The 27163-nt window shown below is 36.6% G+C and overlaps 2 protein-coding genes and 1 long non-coding RNA gene across 6 annotated transcripts in view; 2 read left to right on the top strand and 1 right to left on the bottom strand.

Moving 5' to 3' along the window:
- LOC109848045 lies at nt 545–6043 on the top strand. Its single transcript, XM_020417318.1, has 9 exons — nt 545–613; nt 698–814; nt 1676–1907; nt 2249–2669; nt 3240–3339; nt 3422–3481; nt 4277–4360; nt 4460–4567; nt 5138–6043. Exons 1-9 carry the CDS (start codon nt 545–547, stop codon nt 5444–5446), a joined length of 1500 nt encoding a protein of 499 aa, XP_020272907.1. The 3' UTR covers nt 5447–6043.
- On the bottom strand, nt 562–18943 carry LOC109848046. Of its 4 annotated transcripts, none has more exons than XR_002248679.1 (6): nt 18571–18943; nt 12427–12555; nt 12252–12339; nt 1797–1890; nt 737–832; nt 562–645 (listed from the first exon to the last, which is right to left on the bottom strand). It is a non-coding gene; the product is annotated as an uncharacterized LOC109848046 (long non-coding RNA). The 4 variants fall into 4 exon arrangements; XR_002248677.1 differs by having other exon boundaries at nt 737–844; nt 12252–12333; XR_002248676.1 differs by having other exon boundaries at nt 12252–12333.
- LOC109846595 (factor of DNA methylation 5-like) overlaps nt 20645–27163 on the top strand; it is a 9074-nt gene continuing 2555 nt past the window's right edge. The window contains exons 1-2 of the mRNA XM_020415843.1: nt 20645–21677; nt 22657–22838. Of these exons, the coding sequence (XP_020271432.1) occupies nt 20744–21677; nt 22657–22838 (1116 nt within the window). The 5' untranslated portion in view covers nt 20645–20743. The remainder of the gene's footprint in view (nt 21678–22656; nt 22839–27163) is intronic.

The raw sequence follows: 27163 nt of genomic DNA, 5'->3' as shown, positions 1-27163 counted from the left end.
ATATGCATGCATATTGGTTCTTTAAGAACAAGGGGAGAGTTCACTCATACTTTTAAGAGGGAAATAATGATATTATCCCAAAAAAGAAAAAAAACATGTAAGTTCTGGGTACATTTTTTTTTTAGAGATATATAAAAATAAATAATTAAAAAAAGTCGCCCCTCAGCAGAGAGTTACGAGGGCCAGATGGCGTTTTTTGTTTGGACTGTTTTATTAAATTCAATTCAGATGTAATTCTACATCCCAATCGAACCAGCGTAAGAAAATTAAATGCTTAGCACCTCTTCATCCCACTCCTCCAACCGCATAGATTTTAAGCTACTCACGCGGTACATGTTAATAAAGCAAAACCCATAAAACTTTTGACCAACGTCCACGGGTCCTGTGAGTAAACCTCTCTTTATTTATTATTATTATTATTATTATTATTATTATTTCCTTCAAACACCGAAAGGATTAAATGAACACACCTGCAGTTTTCTACCACCTTCAAACTTAAAACTCTTCAACCACGTATTTAAATTCACAGCTAACAACATAAGTAATGAAGTTTGAAGATATCCTGATGCAGAGGAGAAGGGAGCATCAGAAGAGGCGAGATCTCGAGGAGGAGGTGAGTTGAGCAGCAGCCTGCTGAGCTCTGTACTGGGGATTATATATGTTAGCGAAAAGAATGAACAGTTGGTAACTGATGCAGGTGGAGGAGTTGCAAGAGATACTTCAGGCGGAGAGAAACCTGAATCGGGCGCTAGAGTGCGCGATGCGCGGGCCAGCGGTTTGCCGTTCTTGCCTGTCTTCATTCCTTCCTCTTAAGGTATCGTCGGGCAATTACCTGTAAATTAATCTACGTTTTTGTATAATAAGTTTTGCGTAAAAATAATGAGGAATGGGAAAAATGGGTATGAGATGAGAGCTCATGTTGCCAAATGAGCTACCAAGAGGCTCACCCTATTTGTAACATCTCTGGTCTCACCCACTCTGTCTCTTAGTAGCTCATTTTGCTGGACGAGCCGTCACCTCGTAACCATCAAACCGTCAGGGGTAGTTATTAAGCTATAATAATGCAATGATTCAGATAAGGTCATCGAGAGGAAGTGGCTAATAGTTTCTAAACTGACAGAATCCTTCAAATGTCAGCGATGGCTACGAGAAAAGAGAAGCATGTTCTTTCTGTAGGAAAACGGACCAATCGAAAAAGAGAAAACCATAAAAATCCCACATTAGAATATCACTGAACAATATGGCAAGACTGTGATCTCTAAGTTGCGATGCTAAATAACCGAGAACAAATGAAAGTGAGATGCATATTATTCCATCAATACTCAAGACTCCATAATGATTCCAGATTCCCACATTAATCGACAATAAATCTAAATTCAATGAAAGAAAAGCTTCGAGATAAAATATCCTAACCTAATTGGTGTGTCTACACAACTCTGTATATATAATTAGAAAACAAGATTTGTAATTGTTAGTAGAACCAAATAGCCATCTTCTCCAAAACATCTCAAGCATGAAAATATTATCTGCATGAGTCAATTCTACTGAATATTAATTTATGCTAATCATACACACCACTAATTACCAGCCAACATAAACAACAACATACACTTATTCGACCGCAACCACAACATGGTCAGAAGAAAATTTTATTTAACATAAATTATCTGTTCAGGTGCAGGTACTTCTAGCAGAAATAGCAATGGTCGAAGAAGAAATAATTTGCCTGGAGAGAAAGGTGAAAGACTTGAAACTACATTTGTATCAAGAGAGAGAACAGAAAGAATGGGATTTACATGAACAGCGGGAGCCCAAACAGATGGAATTCCTATGCAGTCCTGAAGATGAAAGATATGCTCTTGAATTGGTGACTGAAACAAGCAGCACATCCTGCAGAAAGCCAAAGGGTATAAATATTGCTTAAATCGTGTCAAAATCCCTCATAGTCAATATACATAGATATTATTGTGTGTCATTAAGATTCCAAGGAACCTGCACAAGTTCTCTTGAAATCAACAAAAAGGAAGAAAAAAAATATCAACAAGTTCATTTACAACTATGAAACAAATCAAGAAGGAACCAAGACATGAAGGTAATTAAATCTTCTAAAAGTGTTGGCCTGTTATTAATCGTGCTAATTGCATTTATTTACCATCTACAAGGAACTGCTAGCATCTTTAGAGCACACAGATTTGCATTAAAAATAGGTTTTTCATAATGAAATTAGTATGGTTTGGATTTTCAACAGATAAGGAAGCTGTGTATTCACGAAGCTGCAATGAACCAAATCAAAGCTGGGGCCTTTCAGATGAAGAAACCAGTACCGAATCACCGAACAAACTGTCAGAACAACTCATCAAAACTCTGATCATCATTTTTCATAAACTTCACAAGTCATCCATGCAACCGGAATGCAAAGAAGATACTGTTCCTAAACTTAACATTTCTTGCATGAGCTCCAGGAGTGTTATCTCCAGGTCTTCATACAACTGCAAGTCAACCGTGTCCTCTTCGAACACTCTACAGATATCAGATCCTTATGATGTTTTGCTAGAAGGTGAAAGAACAGCACGAGATATTGGAGCATACAAGAAGTTCATCCATTTCACAAAGAGTTCATTGGACATGACTCGTATAAGATTATGCGGTCCAGCAATTAGGAAACTGAGGCAAGTATAGTTGATAAGCATATGTTACGCCATGAACTGACATAATTATTCAATGGGGGCTTCTTACATATTCTAAAAATTCTACCCTTCTCATAGTTAGTATCTTAGTGCATTACACGTGTGCATATTGACCATGCTCCTTCCAGGATACACATGGAAATACAATTACATCTCATACATAAAAGTCCTTAAAGTTGGCAATCGCACTTACACCAAGAATATGGACATCCAGTATATGGCATGAGAGGCATACGTTGGTTCAATTTGAAATAAATTATTTACCATGGCTTTCTTTTGTCTAATACTAATAATGAGAAATACTAACTGTCAATAAATAAAATGCATGCCTACTGGGGATACAATATAAGTGGTACAAATCATTACTATAGTTCTAAGTTAGTAAACAAGGTTACAACTATTTCACTAGAAAAAGGTGATCATTGAGAATACAGTGTTTCAGAAACTTAAACATTATTGACGATAACGAGTTCTGCCATTTAACAGGTATTCTCTCTCTTATCAGCAGCGATCTCCATGTACAACCTTTGAGAAATCATCTATTTTTTTCAGGATCTTGATGCATGAACTTTGTACTGCTGAACTAAGCTTTTTGACGCACAAACAAAAGCTAGCATTTTGGATCAACACCTATAATGCTTGTATAATGCATGTACAGTAAGCCATTTTCCCTCTTCACAGAAAGTTCATTATAGAACACAGAAACTTACGCCGGACATGTCAAATAAATGCAGGGATTTCTACAGCACGGCCTGCCATCCTCACCAGACGAACTGCTCGAACTACTGAACAAGGTAAATTGCTACATATTTGGCACAGATGATTGCAATGTCCTGCTTTTTAACCTTAGTTGGAGCATAAAAACGATATAGTTTAATTAATAGCATAATGCAAGCATTTTACGTTATCATATTATTAGTGTGTGTGTGGCCATATGCATGCACACAAATCTGTGTAGGTATGTATGCATGCATGCACTGCATTAAGATGTCATGTTAGTGTGTCCCGTGCTTCTTGGGCGAAATTCTTTAAGGCCTGAAGTTTGTTTACCTTTAGAAATCCACTAGAACTATATATAATTGTAGTTTTATTATGTACAAGTCACCATTGTCGTAACATCATCCTCATAACATGCCTGACAATATTCAAACGTCTATAATCCTACACGTCTTTACTTGCAAATTATTGCTTCAGTAAATAAAAAATTAAAATTTGCTGTCTACGATGTTCTAAATTTGTACGTGAACGGCCATGAAGTAACCTAGACAACTATCAGATTAAGTAGAGCCCTTGAATTATCCTTCTAATACTCTTAAACTTTGTCAAGATATTTACTGATTTTAATAAATTCCTGAGACAGTTTAAGCAGCCAAGATACACCTCTAACTCTGACCAACTTAAAAGAATACTCAAGATACAGATACTCATCCTAAGGTTTGAAGTTAAAGTTTGCATATGCGGATAATTACTAAAGATCATATCCTACTTGCTGGCTTCTGAAGTGCTTAAAATTATCATAACTCAACCCTATTACGCTTTAAGGTGTTCTTTTGCTTGACTGCATTCTTAATACGTAAATTGTGATATAGGCGGCAATCAACGTAGGAGGGATAGTCCTTAATGCTTTGGCTATTGAGCATTTCATCGTGAGGCATTCTTCTGATACCACAAATGTAAGTAAACCACGTGAGCACCGAGTATTTTGGTTAAACACGATATTCTTTCTCCCCTATCGTCATACTCTGATTGCCGATTACTGACTGTGCTACAAGGGAACAATTGAAGAGAAAGAAAGACTTTTGCGGCGTGTCTACGGCCTTGAATACCCTGAACCAAACGTGACATTTGCACTTTGCCGAGGCACCTGGTCTTCACCCGCGGTAAGTAAATCATTCCTCATTCTTGAATAGCCCCTAGTTCCAAGTATTAGCAGACCCATATTAAATACATGCTCTTTTTCCAAATTTGACTTTATCATATTTAAAAAAATGACGAACATGACTCTTATCTGAACACTATCAGGGTTTACTTTTTTAACTTCACTTAACTGGAAACAATCTATTCAGAAATTTAACTAGTCTTTCTTTAAGTTTTCTGCTTTGCAGCTTTGGGTTGCCTTTATTATCTTAATTTCTTTTAATAAAAAATGAACAGCTAATGTCAGCAAGCACTTATTTTCATGTTCAGTATCCGAAGGTTTCATAAGCTATCCCCAAGTTTCACTGAACACTAGACTCATTGGAGAAGATTCTTACACAAAAGAAAAAGGAGGAAAAAACACATGAATCCTATTTCCTTCTTTCCTTACAAGAAAAGATCTCACTTTCTCGTGTGTGTAGGGGTATAAGAGTAGTATAACTCTTGTGTACAGTTATCACTACTCGTCCTTCTTTTGGCACTTGAACTAAAAGTCAGATTTTCTTAACGCCACAAACAACTGGCGCTTGCAGCTGCGGGTTTACACTGCAGAGAACGTTGTGAATGAGCTTGAGAGAGCGAAAGTGGAATATTTGGAAGCGTCAATCGGCATAACAAGCAAGAAGAAGATCGTCATACCCAAACTTCTACACTGGCACATGCGAGATTTTGCAGATGACATCGAGTCACTGCTGGAGTGGGCCTACAGTCAACTACCAAAGGCTGGACAGTTAAAGAGATTGATTATGGAATGCCTGAGCCGCGACACAAAGGTCCCACTTACAAAAATGGTGGAAATACAGCCTCATGAGGATGAGTTCCGTTATCTGTTTCCTTTCTAGAATTACCTTTCACGTACTGTTGGTAGACTGGAAATGTTTGAATGTAACGATATCATAAACTTATAATGTGAAGTAACAGGTTCCAGAGAAAACAATAATCACTACTTAAAAGTTCTTGTCCGAAGTAGAAAACATGTGGCTGCATATCACCAATGTGAAGTTATGGAACATCAAATTGGTGTCCCCTTTGAGAGTCTCTGTGGTATGAATACAGTATACAAGGCTCCACCAGCGGTATCATTGATCAAGAACGAGCAGATATGTGATCAAAACCAAAGAAAAGTCAGAAACAATGTGGCACTTGCTAAAGCCAGGGCTAACAATTATTTATGCTAAAGCACGTTTAAGTACAATATACGTAGGATGCGTACGTGCACTGAGATTAATCATCCCAACCGAAGTTCAAAAAAATGTTTGAGGCCTCTACTGGCACTTGCTAATGCAGTACTATATCTCCCTTTGAGTTAACAAGCTAGTGTTCCTACTAGTAGCTCGTATCCGACTAACAGTAAAAGATATCGTGAGATTGAAATAAGCGCTTGCATGCACGCATGCGCATGCACACCACATGGTGGCATGTTTGGAGGGGGGGGGGGGGATGCTTACAAATGCTGAGAGCTTAGTTTGAAAATAAGCTAACAAGAGATAGACTAGTAGTGAGGATCACCTTGATAGTCACACCAAAGTAGGTGGACCTTGTTGGAAATTATCTGTAAATCAAGATTATAGCATAAAATAAAATCCGAATTAAATAAGTAAGAGATAAAAAAAATCAGACCTGACGGGAGCAGTCGTGTAATCACTGCCCTAGAAGATTGAGAACCCGCCTATCGCCCTAGCGCAAATGATTCCCTCCCCCCTAGCGGTAAAAGCCCTCAGAAACGGCCGACCTCCGTACTCGGGCGAGAGCACAGAGCTTCTGCTCAGATGAAGAAGGTTGCCCCAAAATAACACTATCGATAAAATAGTAGCACAAATTCTCCGTTAAAAATTTCTCTCTATTTCTTTTTCTTTTCTTTCTTTATTTCTCACTATTCTCTTTTTTTTCTTTGCTTCTGTTTCGTGAGCAAGGAGAGAGAGATTAGAGAGAATCAGATGAGAGAAGTCACATCTTAAGAGAGAGCTTAAGAGGGTATTATAGGGAGATAGAGAGGAGATCATGGGTTACTGAATTTGGTTAGAGCGAGAGAAATTAGTGGAGAAATAGTCAAAGCTCTTTAGAGAAATATGTGGTTAGTTGGAGAATTAATAGGGGATAGATAGGAGACAATATTGACTTTTTCCAAAAATATCCAACAGTTTCCCCCCAAAAAGCAATATTGACTGAAAACTCAAAATTAATAAATGAATCAATAAATCACAAAACACATATAGGTTGGGCAACCTTTCGTATCGTGAATTTTGAAGAGGTAGCTTCTGGCTTTGAACCTTTCCTTAGAGGTACATAATGGACTAGGCCTTGAATTAGGCCCATTGAATCAGGTATTGATAAAAACACACAAAATACGTCTTCATCTATTGAGCAAAGCGGGTTGAGCATTAAAGGTCATGCTCATAATAAACCGACTCATGAGTGTTTCTAGGAGTTAGCTCAACCCCCTCCCCCCAACCGCGGTCATCACGGTTCCTCTCACGTAGGTAAGTCCTCAAAGAGTACTACAGCTGGTTATTTAATACCCCCAATAATACACACGTTGGACTTATTAAGAGTAAAACTCAGCCTAACTAGCTGTATCATAAGAACATCGTCACCATAGAGAAGGGGAAGTAGCAGATGCTACCATAATAATATATAAATATATCTAGATCGATGTTCCACACGAGTGTCACTAGTCCAGCTTGTTTATACCATATTGAACCAACATTAGGACTACGTCTTCAAATAAGGGTTGTGTTGCCGCTGTCAGTGACCTCATCTATGGGCTTAACCCCAATTCCCTCGATGAATCCAAAACCATACTTTTGGATAGACCTTTAGTCAATGGATCATTAAAATTCTTCTCAAACTTTACAAAGTCTAGAATCACAACTTTGCATAACAGACGTTGTATAGATTTATCAAGTTCTTAAGTTATTTTATAATTAATCCTTTATATTGTTTGAAGTTGACATTAGGTCCCTTTCTTGTTAAGTTATTTTAAAATTAGTCTCTCCAGACAATGGTACATGTAGCAAGAGGAGAGATTAATTTGAAACATCTTATAAGGATAATGGAACCTAATAGCATTTCAATTATTTGATGGACTAATTTTAATATAAACTTTTATTCATCATATAGAAAGAGGTTATAAGATATACCTCTTGATTTGATTTTCCAGGACATTGATTCATCACATCTCCTGTAACTAGACATATTAGTTGACAAATCATATTTATATCAATTCTAATCATTTCCTAAAATCTCAAGAGAAAGCATTATACATGTAGTCAAATGAAGAGCTATAAAAATTACCTTTCTAGTCACTATTAAAATGATACGACATCAAAACATGTTAGCTTAAAAGATCATGGTCTATAATCGTGGTCTATGTCTGAAGATGTAACTACATAGTGTTGTGCAGATTAGAATTTGGCACATAATGTGGAACTAAAATACTACAGTTATATCTTCACATGCATGCATATGCACATATATGAATGATATTAATAATAGTTACATGCAAAGTATTCAAGAGAACCTTATAATATGATTTCATATATTTCATACTTCATATGCATAAATTTTAAATTCTCATATTTTAAGAGGTTGCAAATTTGTTGCCTACAAAGGAGACCTTCCAAAATTAAATTGGTTGCCTACAAAAGAGACCTTCCAAATTTAAATTGGTTGCCTACAAAAAAGACTTTCCAAATTTAAATTTATGCATATGAATTAATCTCATAATTCCGGTCCTCTTATTCATGCTTGAATATAAAATGTTTCATTGTAAACACTGTATTATTACAATCACATAAACATATGACGTATAAGCCCCATATATATGGAAAACACCATCTCGAATGATGTGTAATAATATTGCATATGATTGTAAAACAAAAGCCATAAATAAAATAATTTAACTAAACAATCATACCCCCACACCCGAACAAGGGCCTATACGCGTAGCCCGTGATCATTGAGCAAGGGCCTATACTCGTAGGCGTAGCCCATGCTCAGGAGGGAAGATGTCATAAATATTATTACATTTGATTCAAGATTTTATTTTGCAAAGGATATTTGCAAATACTGTTTATTTATGAACTAGTAATATTAATCAGTAAAATTACTAATGATCAGTAAATATGAACAATAAAACAATAACAGTAGAATAAAAACTGCATTTTTTATGAACATTATTTTTATGAACAGCAACAATTAACAATAAATACATAAACAATAATGGTAAAAAGTATCAATAACTGTGAACAGTAAATGCGTGAACAATGATTAGAGTTAACAGTAATAGCTACAGTAACAAATATTTGTGGACAGCAAATATGTACGCAATGCTGTACAATACATGAACAGTAAATATGTGAACAATACTGTGAACAATGACATTAAATATTTGCGCAAAGAATATATCGTATTCGATCAATACGAACTGAAGAAAAAGGCAGACAAGTTTAGTTTGTACATTGGGCTCCTGAGACTTTTTCAAGCCAACAACAAGCATCAGATGACGAATGCAAGGCTAACTCCCCAAGTGATCATTCCAATCTTAGGATCACATCACAGAAGTTTATCCTTATCCTTAACAGTTGATTGAGATTAATTAACAGCAGTCATTAAATTTTTTGATTGCCACAAAGCTTCTCACAAAAAGATGTACTTGCCCCAGACCAGCACATGAAAGGAATCTCTATGAATAGCTTAGTATATAGAGCAAGAAAAATTCCAAATCAAATTTTATTTAATGCGACACTGAGATACCAAAGTGCAACTAAGCCTTGGTGAAATTATATTGTTAGTTACCAAGCAAAGGACTAAATTAGTAAAATGAGACACATAAACAACAAAGAGCTTCGGGTAAACAGTAACTCTTGGTGAACAGTAATATTAATATATATATATATATATATATATATATATATATAAACTGTCCTCATTTTCAAAACAAATAATTATAAATTATAATTATTTTCAGATTTAATAATTAACATCTATAATATTCTCAATCTTCTAGATTGTTGGAAATTATCTGTAAATCAAGATTATAGCATAAAAAAAATCTGAATTAAATAAGTGTAGGCTATCTAAAAATTATTGTAGATAGCTAATTCTCATTAAATACCGATGATGGAGCTATAATTTGACGGCTTCCAGAAGACTATAATTTGAAGACTTTCACATAAATCGACGAAGGTTATAATCTGACGACCTTCATAATAATCGATGAAAGCTCTGATCAATAGTCTTCACAATCAACAGTGAGAGTTACAACCTGACGACTCTCACATATCCTCTGATCAATAGTCTTCACAATCAACAGTGAGAGTTACAACCTGACGACTCTCACATATCAAAGAGCTAAAGCAAAGATTACAAAACGACGATCTTTGGACTCTCACATATCAAAGAGCTAAAGCAAAGATTACAAAACGACGATCTTTGCAACGTTCTGACAAAAAAAGACTACAAATTGACGATCTTCTCAAATCAAGACGCAGAAGTCCTCGCGTTTCAGCATCAAGACGCGAAAGTCCTCCCCGCGTTTCAGCATCAAGACGCGGAGGTCCTCCCCGCGTACCAGCATCAAGATGCACTGTGTTCACAACCGCTGACGCAGTGCAAACACAGCTCATATTCAGCACCAAACGCTGCAAACGCAGCTAAGATCTAGCTGCCAATGTAGCTCATGTTCGGCCGCAAACGCAGCCTCCAAAAGCTGCCAACACGCTCATGTTCGGCCGCAAACGCAGCCTCCAAAAGCTGCCAACACAGCTTCCATCCGCTGTCAAACGCAACTCTTAAATGCTACCAATGCAGCTTCCAGACGCTACAAACACAGCTTCCAGACGCTGCAAACGAACTTCCAGACGCTACAAACGCAGCTTCCAACAAGCTGCATTCGAGCTTCCAGACACTGCGTTTGAACGTAAAATTCATGCCAGAACGCAATTCTTATGTTTGACTTGTTCAAACACGAGCTGAACGATTTCAGAACCGTTTTTCATGATCTGAGGGGATCACAACTCCACTCAGGAGTGATTTAAGGGGCGGTTACATCCCATAAGCCCCATAAAAGAGCGATTTTAGGGACGGTTACATCCCATAAGTCCCATAAAGGAGCGATTTTAGGGGCGGTTACACCCCCTAATCGCCTATAAATAGCTGGAAAAAATCAACTTAAGAGGATATTTGGATCTTTGAGCATTTTCAGATCTAGAGATCAGCAAAGATCTTGGAAGCTTTCTTCAACAACAGAAAATCTTTTAAGATTTGCTACTTAGCTATTAACCGATTTACGGTTCAAACAACTCTTTGCATAGAGTTTGAACTCGTTCTGAGTTCTTAAAACTCATTAAGAGTTCCTTCAATAGTTCTAGTAAAGGGAGACGTACGGATCGTCAATGGAAAGTAAACTCGACGCGAACATTCGAGTGAGGTATTTCATTGCTATCGTGAAGAACCTAGTTTTAAACAAATGGGGGATCTACGTCGATCTTCTTCTCTTTTGTAATCAGAAAATCCAAATTATAATTGAGATTGAGAGAGTTGTAATCATTCTTTTTCTAAGTAGTTAGAGGGAATAAAATTAAACACAGTTCTTTCATTTTCATTTCACAAATTTTTCATCAAACAATAAGTAAAAGATAAGAAAAATCAGGCCTAACGGGAACAGTCGTGTAATCACTGTCCTAGAAGATTGAGAATCTGCCTATCGTCCTAGCGCAAATGGTTCTCTCCCCCTAGCGGTAAAAGCTCCTGAAAATGACCGGCCTCCGTACTAGGGCGAGAGCATAGAGCTTCTTCTCAGATGAAGAAGGTTGCCCAAAATAACACTATCGATAAAATAGTAATTCCCCGTTATAATTTTCTCTCTATTTCTGTTTCTTTTCTTTCTTTATTTCTCACTATTCTCTTCTTTTCTTTGCTTCTGTCCCGTGAGCAGGGAGAGAGAGATTAGAGAGAATCAGACGAGAGAAGTCACATCTTAAGAGAGAGCTTAAGAGGGTATTATAGGGAGATAGAGGGGAGATTATGGGTTACTGAATTTGGTTAGAGGGAGAGAGATTAGTGTAGAAATAGTCAAAGCTTTTTAGAGAAACATGGGGTTAGTTGGAGAATTAATAGGTGATAGTTTGGAAACAATATTGATTTTTTCCAAAAATATCCAACAGACCTCACCATTTTTATTTCTTGTTAGCTCATCAGTACTGGCATTTCGTATGCGCACATACTTATAATGAAGATATGTGCTTTTTCTTTTTCTTCTTATTCAGAACCTAAGATATGTAGTTGTGAGTGTGTTAGCACATGCGGACGGGCATGGGTGTGCGCGTGCACGTGTGTCCCCACAATGGCGGTTTGCATGAAAACTTTGTTCATTAGAGCTGTTAGAATAACGTTTAATGGTCATTTTAGCCTGTATTTCCTAAGCTTATATAAGTGTATAAGGAATTTCGTCCTTTCAAATAGGTATTTGAATCATTTTATTTCCATCGGAACTCTGAGCTTGTGAATGCATAGTACTGGAACTAAATTAAAGTCACGCCGTTGTCGTAATTTTGACCATGGCTCTCAAATTAATAAACTAAAATTAGAGACAAACAAAAAGGTTGGTATTAATACAGTACAAACTACAAAGCATGAGATGCTTACTTCCAGATCAATGAAAACAGGTACAGGTTAAACGAGCCTCATCACTTCAAGCAATCAAGACGCCACATTCTGCACGATCGACCTGCAACTAGAAACCATCAACACGTTACACGTCACCGAAAACCTCAAGAAATTGAAACCGATTAAGTTGTTGATTTTGCATCAAGATTCGGACCTGAAGGAGAAATTCTGCAAGTCGATCCCTGAGGCATTTCCCTGAAAAATTACCAGTTGCAACACCTGACGAAATGTCGAGCATCACTAACCTAAGCAAACCTCATAGAACCAAGAAACTGGATGCGATCTAGAAGACGAGAAATTGATCAGATACAAAGTGCGGCAAATTTTATTATGTCTACTGATCAAAAGTCACCGCGAAAGCAGATGACCGACTCAACGAAACAGAGGACGACGTACCCATCACAGACTCCGAACACTGCAAAAGCAAATGCCAGACTCGACAAAAAAAACAGGACGACCCTGTTTACACAACAATGAAAACAAATTAAGAAACACTCAATCATCAGTAGTCCACAACTGGATCAGCTTCCATTTCACTCTCCCTCGCCAAAATCAACCGGAGATCTCGATCGACTTCGCACCCCTCTTCTCTCGAGACAGTCACAATCAGCACTCCGTCCTCCGTCGCCGCCTTCACCTGACCCACCTCCGCGTTCCCCGGCAGCCTGAACCTCCTCCGGAACCTCCCGCTGCTCCTCTCGAGACAATGCCACCTGTTAGCCCCCCTCCCCCCGACCGCTGATTTTAAATAAGAAGTCTCTTAAAACTTTTTCAATAAAATATTTTGTTTTAATTACTTTGAAAATACATTGTTATATTCCCCTATCACGTGCATTATGCAACTGCAATTTAACTAGTATATAACATAAAGATCACCTTAACGGCCCAAATCCGAAATGAAAGATATCTTAAAGCAAGAATTCGCTAGAAGAACCCCATTTCAGGATGAAAGGTGTCTTTAGGCCTATCCATCCGGGACGGTCCGGCCTGGCTAGACCTGAAAATTTAGATCCGGACCGAGCAAAACAGGTGGCTCGGACTTGGACCCGGCTCCAGGTCAGCCTGGATTTTTTTTATTTTTTAAATTTTTTAAATTTTTTGGTAAAAATTTAATCTTATTATATCTATATCTATACTACTATAAAAAGAGAACTTTTAATTTTCTTTTTTGCCCTCTCAAATTTTGATAAGTTCTATCTATACCATTATCTCTAATTAATCTTTCATTAAAAATATAACATCCTATTAATTATGCACCTCCTCACCTTTTGAAATAATTATAATTCTGAAATAGCCTTTGATCTTCATCCTATATACAAAAATATTAAGGCATTTTTCCAGAGATTAAAAACGTTCCTAAAACCGCTGGTGCACATCACTACACATTCAAGGCTTATAGTAATTGTGTTGTTGATTCAAGAAAAGTTCTCTCGGGTGTGAGAGTTGTGATCGTTTGGTGAAGAGATTGGGTAAAATTTGTATGGTCTTGCAAATTGGTCAGGTTTACTTTTGATTTTGTAATAATTTTTTAAAATCATAGTGGAACTCTCAAACGGGATTTGTTTAGGGACTGGATGTACACCGGTGAGGTGGAACCAGTATAAAATCTTGTGTTTGTGATTGTGATTTTCTGTGATTGTTGTTATCTTTCTTGTAATTTATAATCTACTTTGCATAATTTTTAAAAGGAACACTATTCACCCCCCTCTAATGTAGTGTGTATTAGATCAGATCCTACAGTTGTATATATATATATAGTATAATTATTTTACTCGTATTACTTTAATTAAGATTTATAATATTAAATAACGTAAATTCCAGTAAACTCCAATAAACTTTCAATATTTTGCAATAAATAGATCCTATGAACTTTCAAAATCACACTAAGCCCCTAATAAATTTTATAGAAAGCTCCCAATATCTTTTACATAAATTACACCAAACCTCCAATAACTTTTAAAATGCAATTTATGCCATTTTCGGTTCTAATTTATGGAAGTTATCTACAAAATTTAGAAAGTTATTGGGGTTTTCTTTGAAACAGAAAAGTTATCAAGGGTTTAGTGTGATTTTGAAAGTTCATAGGGTTAAAAGTTCATAAGGGTGTAGTGTAATTTATCCTATTAAATACTTATAATAAGAAGTAAGTAATACAATATGTTGTAGGTGTTAAGTGTAACTATCTAGGAAACATCAGGAAAAAGCTAGCAAAATTAATGCAACTAATTTAATTTAAAGTTAAGTTAACAACTTTCAAGCTGGAGGAGCATATTTAAGAGAATCTATATAATTGTCAGTTTTATTTAAGAATAATTTTAGATTTTGGGGACTTATTTAAGAAAAGGTTAGCATTGAGCGATAATTATAAGGAAAACATTCAATTATAGTAACTACACAATAATAATTAATTCATATATTTCTTTTCAAGAGATCTTATTATACAATTTTATTTATCAATACATAGTTTTACTATTCAATAAAAAATTCAAAACTTAAAACATGTATGTTCACGTGCAAAAGCACGTACATTATACTAGTTTATATAAGTATGTATTAATTAGTACATCCTTACATATTATTATAAACTAAGAGAGAGAGAGAGAGTGTGTCACATAAGTATATATTACGTATTATATAGTTATATATGTATTTATTATGTACTTACATTTTACTTATTTAAGTACAGTTATACACTTTACTTATATGATATACTTTTATACATACTATATGCAATATACTTATATATAGTTATACTTATGTACTTATATATACTTATATAACTGTAATTCTATAATATACACATATAACTATACTTATAACTACATTATATATTTATATACTTATATCTTAGTATCTATAACATGCTAAGAGAGAGAGAGAGAGAGTATACACGCGCGCGCACACACACAACTATATACACTTAGGGCTACGAAGTGACGGTCATTTTCCTCAAAAAAACATATACACTGAGAAATATATATATGTATACATTAATGACCATATCATAATATAATTATATATAAAAAATATATATAATATATAAAAATATATATAAATATAATAACAGGGACGGGCTAGATCGGGCCTTAGGCCCAAATGGACACCCCTAAGCGTCTTCTACTCAAGTCCTTGCTAAGAAATATTTTGAATGATGATATGACCTTCCAGGTTCAACAGTCATTCTCAATAGTCCTATAACTTTTGAGAAATGCGTTTAATGTTGAGTCGGAGTTATTATGACTATTCGGGCCGAAGTTATGACTCCTTGGACGACGCTAGAACTTCACTCCATCTTCGTCCCCATATCTTCATTATTCCCTCTCCTTTGCCCATCATCTTTCTTGCGTCTCTTGTCCATAAAAAATTTATTCGCTTCTCTCATCTTTCATCTATCTTAACTCTATGCTTGTCCTTTCTCCTTCAATTTTCCTTCTCACTCTCTTTGCCTCCTTCGTCTCATATTTGCTTTTTTCGTCACTCCTTCACTTTCACCTGTATCTTCCTTTTCTCTTCTCCTTTATATTATCTCCACCTTTCTTCCCTCTCTTACCTTCTCCTCTATCCCTCAATAGTTGTATTGTCGCTAAAATATTATCATTTTTGCTTAAAATGGATCATATCTTAAAGTCATGTTGAAATTAATACTTAACAATTAAACTTAAAACTTAGCACTCAAATTTAACACATAGTAGTTAAACTTAAAGACCTAACAGTTAGGCTTAGCGTTGAAGCTTTTAAAGTTAGGTGTTAATGTTAACTGTTGAGTGATAACTTTAACTGTTAAGTGTTAACTTTGACGTGACTTTATTAAGCTAAAATGATGGACATTGAATAACGTTGTGGCGCTTATAAAAAAGGAGTAGGAGATATAGTTGAAGAAAGAGGGAAAATGACAAAAAAGTGGCTATGACGGCGAAAAAGATAATAATTGCGAAATAATGAGATGAAAGAGAAGGATAATGCAATGAAAAAGGTGATGGTGAAAGAGACAATGGTTGAGCAGAAGAAGAAGGATTTTTTTTTCATAATAACATATAAAAAAGAGATGATAGCATGTGGATAAGGATAGTTTAGAAATAAAGAAAAACTAGCTTTACTCCTTGCTGAGGTGACAACTTTGAGATTCTTAAAAGAAAAATGCTAAGGGGGTGTTTGGTTCACTACTTGAAAAAAATAGGATTAGGAAAAATGTGTTTTTTATGGATTCATTTCTAATCTATAAAAATTTTAAGGATAAAATTTTGTTGTCATAAAATGCTTTGTAATCCATTTTTTTTTACCTTTTTATGTTTGTTTCATAACATGAAAATAAAGAATCAACTTTATAGAAACCCTCAAATTCCTATTTTTTTGTTTGATTTGGAATGAGAAATTTTTAGGATAAATGGATGACAACACCATAGGTAAACTTACCCCTCACTAGTAGACAAATTTTGCACAAAACTTGAGTTGGGATAGTCTTACCCATTGCCAAAAATTCAAAACCGAAAAAATCATCAGTTCAACGGCTAGTTCCAAGGACTTGGAGGCTATAAATGTGGATTGAGGGCTCATGGTGCCAATGTATCCCTCATTATTACTATCATATAAAATTCTCATATTTTGCGAGTTTCATCTCCTGATTCAATATGATATCAAAAGAATGCCTTTGAAAACTTGAAGTTTAGTGTGATTGCAATCTCCAAACACATGAAAGTGTGCAAGTATGCTAAAAATAAGGGGAGATATTATCGGGGGTAAGAAAAATACCAAATAAAGAATGCGATTTTTTAAATGGGATCATGAAGGATGAGAAATAAGAAACTAAGGAAACTAATTTGTTAATGAAAACAACTTTGGAGGAGAAATATTTTTTTTTGAAATCAAAGAGACTGAAAAAGAATTGAAGCTTGTCAAAAAACAACTCTTAGCTTGGAAAATTTTTGCAATTTTAGTAGTGATATTTTGTATTATTTTAATTATTATAAACGGCATGTCATGTACTTATACTTACAAAAACTATTGATATTGTAATGGAAATTTTTATTGGAATTGAGTAAACTATCATTACAAGTCTAGTTGATATTGTATAGCTCGGAAATAAGTCATTTTTGTCAAAATTGATTGCCCCACCTATAACTTACAGGCTTATTATAGATTGCATTCTAATGATGGATTACCTCACATACACATTATCATTTCAATGCAGGTTGCATTCTCATCACAGATTGCCTTATATGAACATAAACACTGTAAGTTAGATTGTATTCTCAGTAAAAGACAATCATCATTGCCGAATATCAACTAAGGAGCATCACAAGCTCTAACATTTAATCATCTGAAACCAATAAAAACCAAGAACGAGCATCACAAGCTCCAGTCCAAGCTCTACAAGCAGATAATCAACCGAGACCCATAAAAACCAACAAGGAGCATCACAAGCTCTAGCAGCTAATCAACTGAAACCAATAAGGAGCATCACAAGCTCTAGTCCAAGCCATACTAGCGGGTAATCAACCGAGAACAACGAAAATCAACACGGAGCATCACAAGCTCCAGCAATTAATCAACTGAAACCAACAAAAACCAACAAGGAGCATCACAAGCTCCAACAGAAGCTCTACTAGCAAATAATCACCGAAACCCATAAAAACCAATAAGGAGCTTCACAAGCTCCATTAATTAGTCAACTAAAACCAGCAAAAACCAACAAAAACCAACAAGGAGCATCACAAGCTCCAACAGAAGCAATGATACTACTAGATAATTGACCGAAACTAACAAAAACCATCAAGGAGCATTACAAACTCCAGCAGCTAATCCACTTGAACATACAAAATCAACATAAATAGGCAAAAAAATTCAGCATTTTTATTTTTTTAAATAAAACAAAACAATATATTGTGGCTGCAATAACAAATGTAATCTACATTATTGTTAACTTTCATGATTTTGGGGTGTATTAGGAAAAAACCCCAAAAAATAGAAAAGCCCCAAAGTTTATAACAGATTATTAGCATGTAAATAACAACAAGCATGTAAAAAATCAAAGCTCGACTGTCAGAGCATCCATGATAAACAACCATCCATGATCACATATGAATTAAATACAAAATGGGATTATTTATTTATACCTCGGATTACAAAGGCACTGATGCGATTAAAGAGAACAAATTTCGACTGCCAAAGCTCAAAATCAAGGCTAAAAATTGAACCTCCGAATCAAAGCTCAAAATCGAAGTTCGTGATTTAAGCTCGAAATCAAAGAACAAAGCTCAAAATAGAAGCACAAATTAGCAGTTCCGACCAGAAATCGTACCTTAAATCGACGTCAGAAATCGCAGGAACAAAATCGAAGCTTAAATTCCCAGATCGAAACTCATACTCAGATCTCAAAATTTTTGTTGTAAAAATGAGGATCGTCAGATCCTTTTGCATTTTCAAAGGGGGGGTCATCATATTTACTCGGAATGGCCAAGGGTGGGTGAGGCGCGAACGGGAAAGAGAAGAGGTGGGAGGAGGTTGGCGGGAGAAGGGGAGAACGAATCTAGGGTTTTGCTGTGCGGTGAAATTCATAAAATAAAACAATCGGAGCAAACTTGAGTTTTTTAATCCACAAAAAATAATGTTGTCAGCTTTTTATTCCAATTCCAGCCAAAGCCTTCTGATTTAGTTTTCTACAAAGGGCTTGTTCGTTTGCCTAAAAAAAAAAGGGAAATCAAATGAATGGAAAACTATTAAAATGAAGAATTGTTTTTGGAGTGTTTGGTTGGCTAAAAAAGAAGGAAATCAAAGAAATGAAATTGAAATGATGTTAGTTGTCACCTTATTATTGGATGATGTTTGTGATTTTTTTAGAAAACTAGTTTTGGAGTGTTCGGTTGGCGAAAAAAAATAAGGAAATGAATTTTAAGAAACCTATTTCATGTAGTTTCTTGTTTTCTTTTGTTCGGTTCATTCTTAAAAATAAGAAATGAAATGAGATGAGATGAGTTGTCATTGTATTATTGGGTGATGTGAAGAAAGATTAAGAAAAGTGTTTTCATAACTTTTTGGGATGAAAATAAAGAAATGAAATGTTAATGAGATGAGGTGAATTGTTATAATATTTTATTCGATGATGTGAGTGATTTGAAATGATGAAAAAAGATGAGTTGAGTGATGTTTGGATAAAAATAATATTTTATTAGATGTGATGGATGAGTTGTTAGATGAAAATAATATTTTATTAGATGTGATGGATGAGTGGTTAGATGAAAATCATATTTTATTAGATGATGTGGATGAGTTGTTGGATGGAAATAATATTTTATTGGATGTTGTGGGTGAGTTTTAGGGATGGAAATGGAGGAAATGGTGAGTTTTGAGATTTTCACCATTTCCATTTCCATTTCTTGGTTTTTAGAAAACAAACGAACAGGCCCAAAGACTCCTCTTTTTCTTAACTTTATAGAAACCCTTAGCTATAAAATTATTGTGAACCAAACATAGTAATAGGATACCACAAGATTATTTTTTTACGATAACACCCATATCAAATCAAATCTCTATTCCTAATGCTAATATAGGGTGAAACAAACACCACCTAAGTGTACTACTCCCATATGCTAGTTTGGCACTATCATTCACAAAAGAGTGGGGTCATTATAGTGGTGAACCAGAAAACATCATGACCCCACTCTTTGTGAGTAGTAGTGCCAAAGTAGTATTGAAGGAATAATACGCTTATCACTGGTTTTCTTAGAATGTAGTCTAGATACAAAATTGGAAAAATTGCTTCTAGGCCCCAAAATTCAAGATTCAATGTGCTCCAGCCCCTCACATTTTTTTAATGTGATGGAGCCCCTTTTTTTGAAAAAACTGCGTCCAGGGCCCTCCATCATGATTCCAGCTCATGATTAGACATGTTAGCTCCTAAAATCCCAAATTTACTCTTTCTCTTTTTCATGTCAGCTCATGTTAAATGTTATAGATAACATGTTAACTATTATAATTTCATAAATATGTTTTGAGCTTAATGTGTGAACTGTAATAGTTAACATGTTATCTATAATAGTTAACATGAGACACAAAGTTCCTTGGGACAACGTCAGCAGCGGAGCGGGGGAGGGGGACCGGAGGAGGAGGAGAGAGGTGTAGGGGGAGGTGCAGCGGGGGTGGGGAGGCTGGGGAGGGGAGGGAGGCGCGGGGGAGAAACTCATACATTTGTTTCAACCAAATTTGATCATCTAGAATACTTGAACAACCAAAAAAGAATCTATACCAGCCTGGCTCATAAATCTACCTCATGGCTGTTTGCTGTTTGGTGCCAACAAACTCACATCTCAAGAACACATCTTTGATATCCCATCAAACTCCAACGATGACAGTCAGCAGACCGCAGTTAAAAACTTCACTCCCTCCTCTCACCTCCGGTAACCTCACCTCCCTCCTCCAAAACCTCAAAAACCCAAAAAAATTCCCCAAATTCTCCTCCCTCAATCTGATCAACAATGGAGGACGACGCCTCTTCCTCCTCCTCCGACGAGATCTCAGACTCCGAGATCAGCGACTACGAGTCCAAAGCCTACGCCTACCTCCAATCCAACCAATCCAACGCCACCTCCACCACCTCCAACCACCGCGTCCGCAACCCCGACGGAACATTCCGATGCCCTTTTTGCGCGGGAAAGAAGAAGCAGTCCTTCAAGCTCAAGGACCTCCTCCAGCACGCCACCGGCATCGCCGCCTCCTCCGCCCGCAAAAACTCCATGCGCACCACCCACCGCGCCCTAGCCCGCTTCCTCACCGAATCGAACCCGAACCCCAATGGGCCTAACCCTAACCCTATCCCTAGACCGATTGAGCCCAAAGCTGAGCCTGAGCCTGAACCTGAACCGAGTCCTGAACTCTTTGTCTGGCCTTGGACCGGCGTACTTGCCAATGTCCCGATCGGTGAGCCGCTTGAGGAGAGGTTCTCAAAGTTCAAACCTTTGGAGGTAATCCCGCTATTTGTGAGGGAACACGATAAGCCAAATGGAAACTGTGTTGTGATCATGAGGTTTAATAAGGATTGGAGTGGGTTTAGGGACGCTGTTGCTTTCGAGAACCAGTTTAAAGCTGTGGGTTTGGGGAGAGAGGAGTGGGTTAAAGGGAAATTTGAGGTTGGGAAAGGGGATTTGTATGGGTGGATGGCGAGAGAGGAGGATTTCAACGGAGACGATTCGGTTGGTGAGTATTTGAAGAGGAACGGGAAGGTGCTGACTGTGTCGGAGGTGGAGAATGAGCAGGCGAAGGAGAATGGGAGGATGGTTGCGTTGTTGGCGAGCCAAATCGAGGTTAAGAATCAGCATTTGATGGACATGCAGTGTAGGTATAACTTGAGTGATTTGTCGCTGAGGAGGATTTTGGAGGATAAGAACCGGGTTCATCTGGCGTTCAATGAGAGTACGCATGCTGTATTTTGTTTGCTCTTGTTAATAATTCTGAGTCTATGCATGAATTCATGAAAGCTATCTCTGTTTTTGTTAGCTGGTAGTTGGAATGTATTGTTTGTTTAGCTATCTAGTTGTAGTTGATAATATAAGCTATACCATTTTTTTTATTTCTTCTTCTTCTTCTGTTATGTTGCTTGATTCTGAAATTAAGTTGCAGAGGAACATGCTTTTGTTTACAGAACGTGTCACCTGGTACACGGAGATTAGAGGATGTTCTAAGAATCTGACAATCTACCAATGTAAATCATTTGGAAAACCTGGTTTATATCACCTTTTTCGTGATAGATAGTGTGCAAGTTTCTGGGATTTGAATTTGCTGCACCATGCCATTCCAAAATTGTGTAGAAGAAAGGAATGCATGTATTTTCTCCTCTAATAAAAAATGTAAGTTGCTTCTCTACATTTCAGCTGTTTACATCATAGCTATGACAACGGAATGGTTTGAACTTGATTATTGGGGTACACTGTACTTCTCCAGTTGGTAGAGTAAGAGTGTCAACCATGTTTAAATTTTTGCGAGGTGAGTAGCTGTTAGGTTAGTACTCCCTGTTGTATTTAGTATATCTATGCTGTCAATGGCTAGGTTTATGGGGATGCAGAAAAATAGTTTAATGCCACCACCTAAAGTTAAAGCACAAATTTAAGAAAGTTTTTGTAAAGCTGTAAAATTGCATGATTTGTGTTTGCACAACTTTAATAACACCGATTGTTGAATTTCACGACATATGACATAATTGTTAGGTGGACATAACTAGCTTAGTTATGTCCTGGGAGTGTGAAACCTCTCTCTACACACACGCACACACACGCATTCTTCAAGTGTATTTGTATTGTAGGTTTATTATACTAAAATGGAATATGGGTTGATGGTTAACTTTATGATCCTCTATTTGATTTTATAACATGAATTTTTGGGTATGTTCTGCCAGAGATGCGGAGAATGCAAGGTGAAGCTCGTGATAATGCTCGTAAAGTTTTTGAAGAGAATGAAAAATTGAGGTTGGAATTGGACTCAAAGAAGAAAGAGTTGGATTTGCGACGTAAAGAACTTGATAAGCTAGAATCCCTAAATGAGGGGGAGAAACAGAAACTTGACGATGAGAAGCAAAAGGTAACGAGTTTTTAGATTGTATTTGAAATCATTTCATGAAATATGTTATTTCCATTGGCTTATATGCCCAATTTTCCTTGTGTTTAAATAGATGAAGTGATTGACATCTTTATAATAATCGTCATTTTAAAGTCATTCCGAGCTAAGGGATCTACATCTATTATAAAATTAAGCTATAAATGGATCCTCCTTCTAACTGGGGTAAGATAGGGTTTAACTATAGCTGTTGACATGGTCAACTGCAACTTGCATCTTAGGTTTATGAGGATTTGACAGGGTATTAGTTATTTGATGGGATGCTGATTCAATCTATTGTCCCAGAAAACATAAAAAATAAAATAAAAAATCCAGTATCGACGAACAACCATCTCACGTTGTTCGTTTTCGTATCCCATGTTGAGATGAAGCGAAAACCTTACTTGTGGTAGGACTAGTGCACTTTCTACACCAAGCCGGTATCTTGATACTATGGCTAGAATGCCTTAATTTTAATTGACTGGATGGGGTATTAGTTATTTGCTGGAAGGTCTAATCTAATAGATGGTCAGTTTCATAAGGTATAAGGTACAAATTATTTTTTCTATAACAAATGGACAGCCGTTAAAACTATTCATTCTTGAATCAATGCTTTGATGGGTATGATGTGAAAGTTTTACTTAATGGAATGGGTAGTTGTGAAGTACATCTTCTGGACCTACCTGGCAGCAGCCTGATGGTAATATGACTGCTGACTGATATTATTTCTCGGAAGATATTTGACTTTTATTATTGCCTGTAAGTTTTAGTTTTCAGGATAGTATGTTTCCAAAAGATCATCAACTTTTGCCGACAATCATTGATAGTGCAAGAACTTCATGTCCATTGTCTCCAGTCAGACGTGAGGAATGGATTTTATGGTGCTGTATTCAGTTTTTGTTCTATAAATAATTCTTTCGGAAACCAAACTTAAACTATATACATTATTCAGATAAAATAATGAACTTTTAACGAACCAATTGTCCTCAGGAACATATTTCCTACAGGTTTTTGTGTATGTGTTATTAATATTTTAGTCAAATACCTCATTACATCTTGGAGCCTTATTGAAATATATGGCTGCCCTTTGTTAGCAGAAAACCAGTGATCATCATCTTTTAGATTTTTATCAATCCAATTCTAATTATTGTACACAGAATATCAGAAGAATTAGCTTGAATTGTTTTGACATCCTTTAACCTTGTTCATTTCAGGAATGGCCCTTTTGGCCAGTGGATAATGTATCTTTGTTGTTTTCTGGATTAGGGTTTGGATACCATTCAATCTTTCAATCATGTTAAATGATTAGTGAGAGAGAATCATATGCAGGCAAATGTCCATTCAAAGAGAGACTGATACACACAAACACAGTCACACAAAAGGAGAGAGGGCATATGGTGTATTCATTAGCATGAACCACACATTGTACTTCCAGCTAAATTGAATGAACACAATTATGATACCCACGCCTTTTATGTGAATTGTCAATATAGCCTTGAAATGTCGTAAGCATTTTCAGTGATCATCTGAAACTAAAATGCAGAAGTAGATAAACCACATTCAGTAGTTAGTGACTGCTGAGAGATGTTAGTTGGTCGGCCCACTTTCATATGGGTAGTGTGGTTGCCCCTTCAAATTAAAATTTCGCAGTTTGTTCCCCCATAGTTGCAGCAGTTTGTTCAGATTGCACCGCAAGCGTCATAATTATCCTCTATTAATATGTCTGTTAATTCATGTTTTATATTGGGTGCATGCTTATTGAACTTATTCATAGCATAGCTCTGGACTGGATTAAAATTAAACAAAGGATATTAGAGTTAAATGGAGTTCATAACGGAAGAGTACAAGTCATGTACTCAGAATTAGTGTTTGCGTCAAAAGTTGGTTTTGTCATGGAATTCATTATATCTTCAGTCGATTACAATAAATTCAAAAGAAATAGCCTTTTTATAAGACTTCTTTTACACAACAAAATAAAAATTACAACTCTTGGGAAACAAACGCAGGATCGTTGTTTGGATCACTGCTTGCGTGGGATCTTTGCCTGTGCCGGGGGTGCGTTAGCCCGTGGACCACCAAATCACAGATTCTGATCGAATCGTGAGGGGTTTATGATTCTGACTTCGTTTATCGAAGTGAGAACTTGAAACGATATCTTATCAAGGTAAGATAGTCGTTCTTCTTGAAATCAAGTCAAAGCCTGAATATCAAGGAGTTGCCAGAAGCTCGAGTACTCTGCCTTCTCTGCTCTGGAATCAGCCTATGGATGCTCTCTGATCAGCCTCCTTCAAAAATGGCCTTCGGGGGGTATTTATAACCCATAGGAACAGTTGGCGGAAAACAGGCTCGCGAGACAGCATTTGCTGTCTCGGCTGTCGAGACAGTGTTTGCTGTCTCGACGGGCGAGACAGTGTTTGCTGTCTCGGCCCGCGAGACAGTAAATTGTTTGTTGGTAGAGATGAACCCGATGATGGAGAGGAAGAATTTTATATTCTATCTCCTGGTCTCTTGTTTGTTGGTAGAGATGAACCCGATGATGGAGAGGAAGAATTTTATATTCTATCTCCTGGTCTCTTGTTTGTTGGTAGAGATGAACCCGATGATGGAGAGGAAGAATTTTATATTCTATCTCCTGGTCTCTTGTTTGTTGGTAGAGATGAACCCGATGATGGAGAGGAAGAATTTTATATTCTATCTCCTGGTCTCTTGTTTGTTGGTAGAGATGAACCCGATGATGGAGAGGAAGAATTTTATATTCTATCTCCTGGTCTCTTGTTTGTTGGTAGAGATGAACCCGATGATGGAGAGGAAGAATTTTATATTCTATCTCCTGGTCTCTTGTTTGTTGGTAGAGATGAACCCGATGATGGAGAGGAAGAATTTTATATTCTATCTCCTGGTCTCTTGTTTGTTGGTAGAGATGAACCCGATGATGGAGAGGAAGAGTTTTATATTCTATCTCCTGGTCTCTTGTTTGTTGGTAGAGATGAACCCGATGATGGAGAGGAAGAATTTTATATTCTATCTCCTGGTCTCTTGTTTGTTGGTAGAGATAAACCCAGAATCGGAGAGAAAGAATTTTATATTCTATCTCCTGGAGTAAAGAAACTCAAAGTGGGATCTCCACTTAGAGAATTTGGATTGGTTTGAATAATCCTAACTGTCATAAGGTTTGATTACTCAATTCAAAAGTAAACCTTTCGTTCGCAAAAATGAATCGAAAGGAGATTTTGGTTGTGGTCCTAACTGTAGTAAGGTTTGACCAAGTGGGAGTTTTGAGACGATCCTAACTGTTTAAAGGTTTGATCGTTCAATTTGTGGACCTCTCGTTCATGGAACGAATCGAGAGGGGATTTTGGCTTTGGTCCTAACTGTTTAAAGGTTTGACAAAATGGGAATTTCGAGACGATCATAACTGTTTAAAGGTTTGATCGTTCAATTTGTGGACCTCTCGTTCATGGAACGAATCGAGAGGGGATTTTAGCTTTGGTCCTAACTGTTTAAAGGTTTGACCAAAATGGGAATTTGAGACGATCCTAACCGTTTGAAGGTTTGATCGTTCAATTTGTGGACCTCTCGTTCATGGAACGAATCGAGAGGGGATTTTGGTTTTGGTCCTAACTGTTTAAAGGTTTGACCAAGATAGGAATTTGAGACGATCCTAACTGTTTAAAGGTTTGATCGTTCAATTTGTGGACCTCTCGTTCATGGAACGAATCGAGAGGGGATTTTGGCTTTGGTCCTAACTGTTTAAAGGTTTGACCAAATGGGAATTCGAGACGATCCTAACTGTTTAAAGGTTTGATCGTTCAATTTGTGGACCTCTCGTTCATGGAACGAATCGAGAGGGGATTTTAGCTTTGGTCCTAACTGTTTAAAGGTTTGACCAAATGGGAATTTGAGACGATCATAACTATTTAAAGGTTTGACCGTTCAATTTGTGGACCTCTCGTGAGAGGGAAGATTAATCCAACGAAGTGATCGAATCTCATCTCAGCCAAAGAATATTTGGAAATTATAATAGGAGTTTGGTATTTATCATTTTGTTCATAATAATCAGGTTATCCCTAAGAATATTATATTTAACATTCTTCCGGGAACTTCCCGTTACATGAATTATCAAACCCCAGCTTTCTTTGCAAAACTGGGTATAACGAGGAGTACGTTATCCTCAGTCGCATTTTTGGGTTATCCTTAAGAATATAAGATTCTCTAGGAACTTCCCTTTATATAAATCATCTACCCCCAGCTTCCTTTGCGAAACCGGGTTTACCATTGTATTCAATTGGATGACCGAGAAGCAGTTTATA

The sequence above is a fragment of the Asparagus officinalis genome, chromosome 7 (genome assembly GCF_001876935.1).
Source record: "Asparagus officinalis chromosome 7, Aspof.V1, whole genome shotgun sequence".
NCBI lineage: Eukaryota > Viridiplantae > Streptophyta > Magnoliopsida > Asparagales > Asparagaceae > Asparagus > Asparagus officinalis.
Note: the sequence above shows the minus strand (reverse complement) of the source record. Positions and strands in the feature narration are given on the sequence as shown.

Coding starts and splice junctions, on each gene's coding strand:
- LOC109848045 (XM_020417318.1), top strand. CDS start 545: ATGAAGTTTGAAGATATCCTGATGCAGAGGAGAAGGGAGCATCAGAAG. Junction 815..1,675: donor CTTCATTCCTTCCTCTTAAG/GTATCGTCGGGC, acceptor TTATCTGTTCAG/GTGCAGGTACTTCTAGCAGA. Junction 1,908..2,248: donor ATCCTGCAGAAAGCCAAAGG/GTATAAATATTG, acceptor GATTTTCAACAG/ATAAGGAAGCTGTGTATTCA.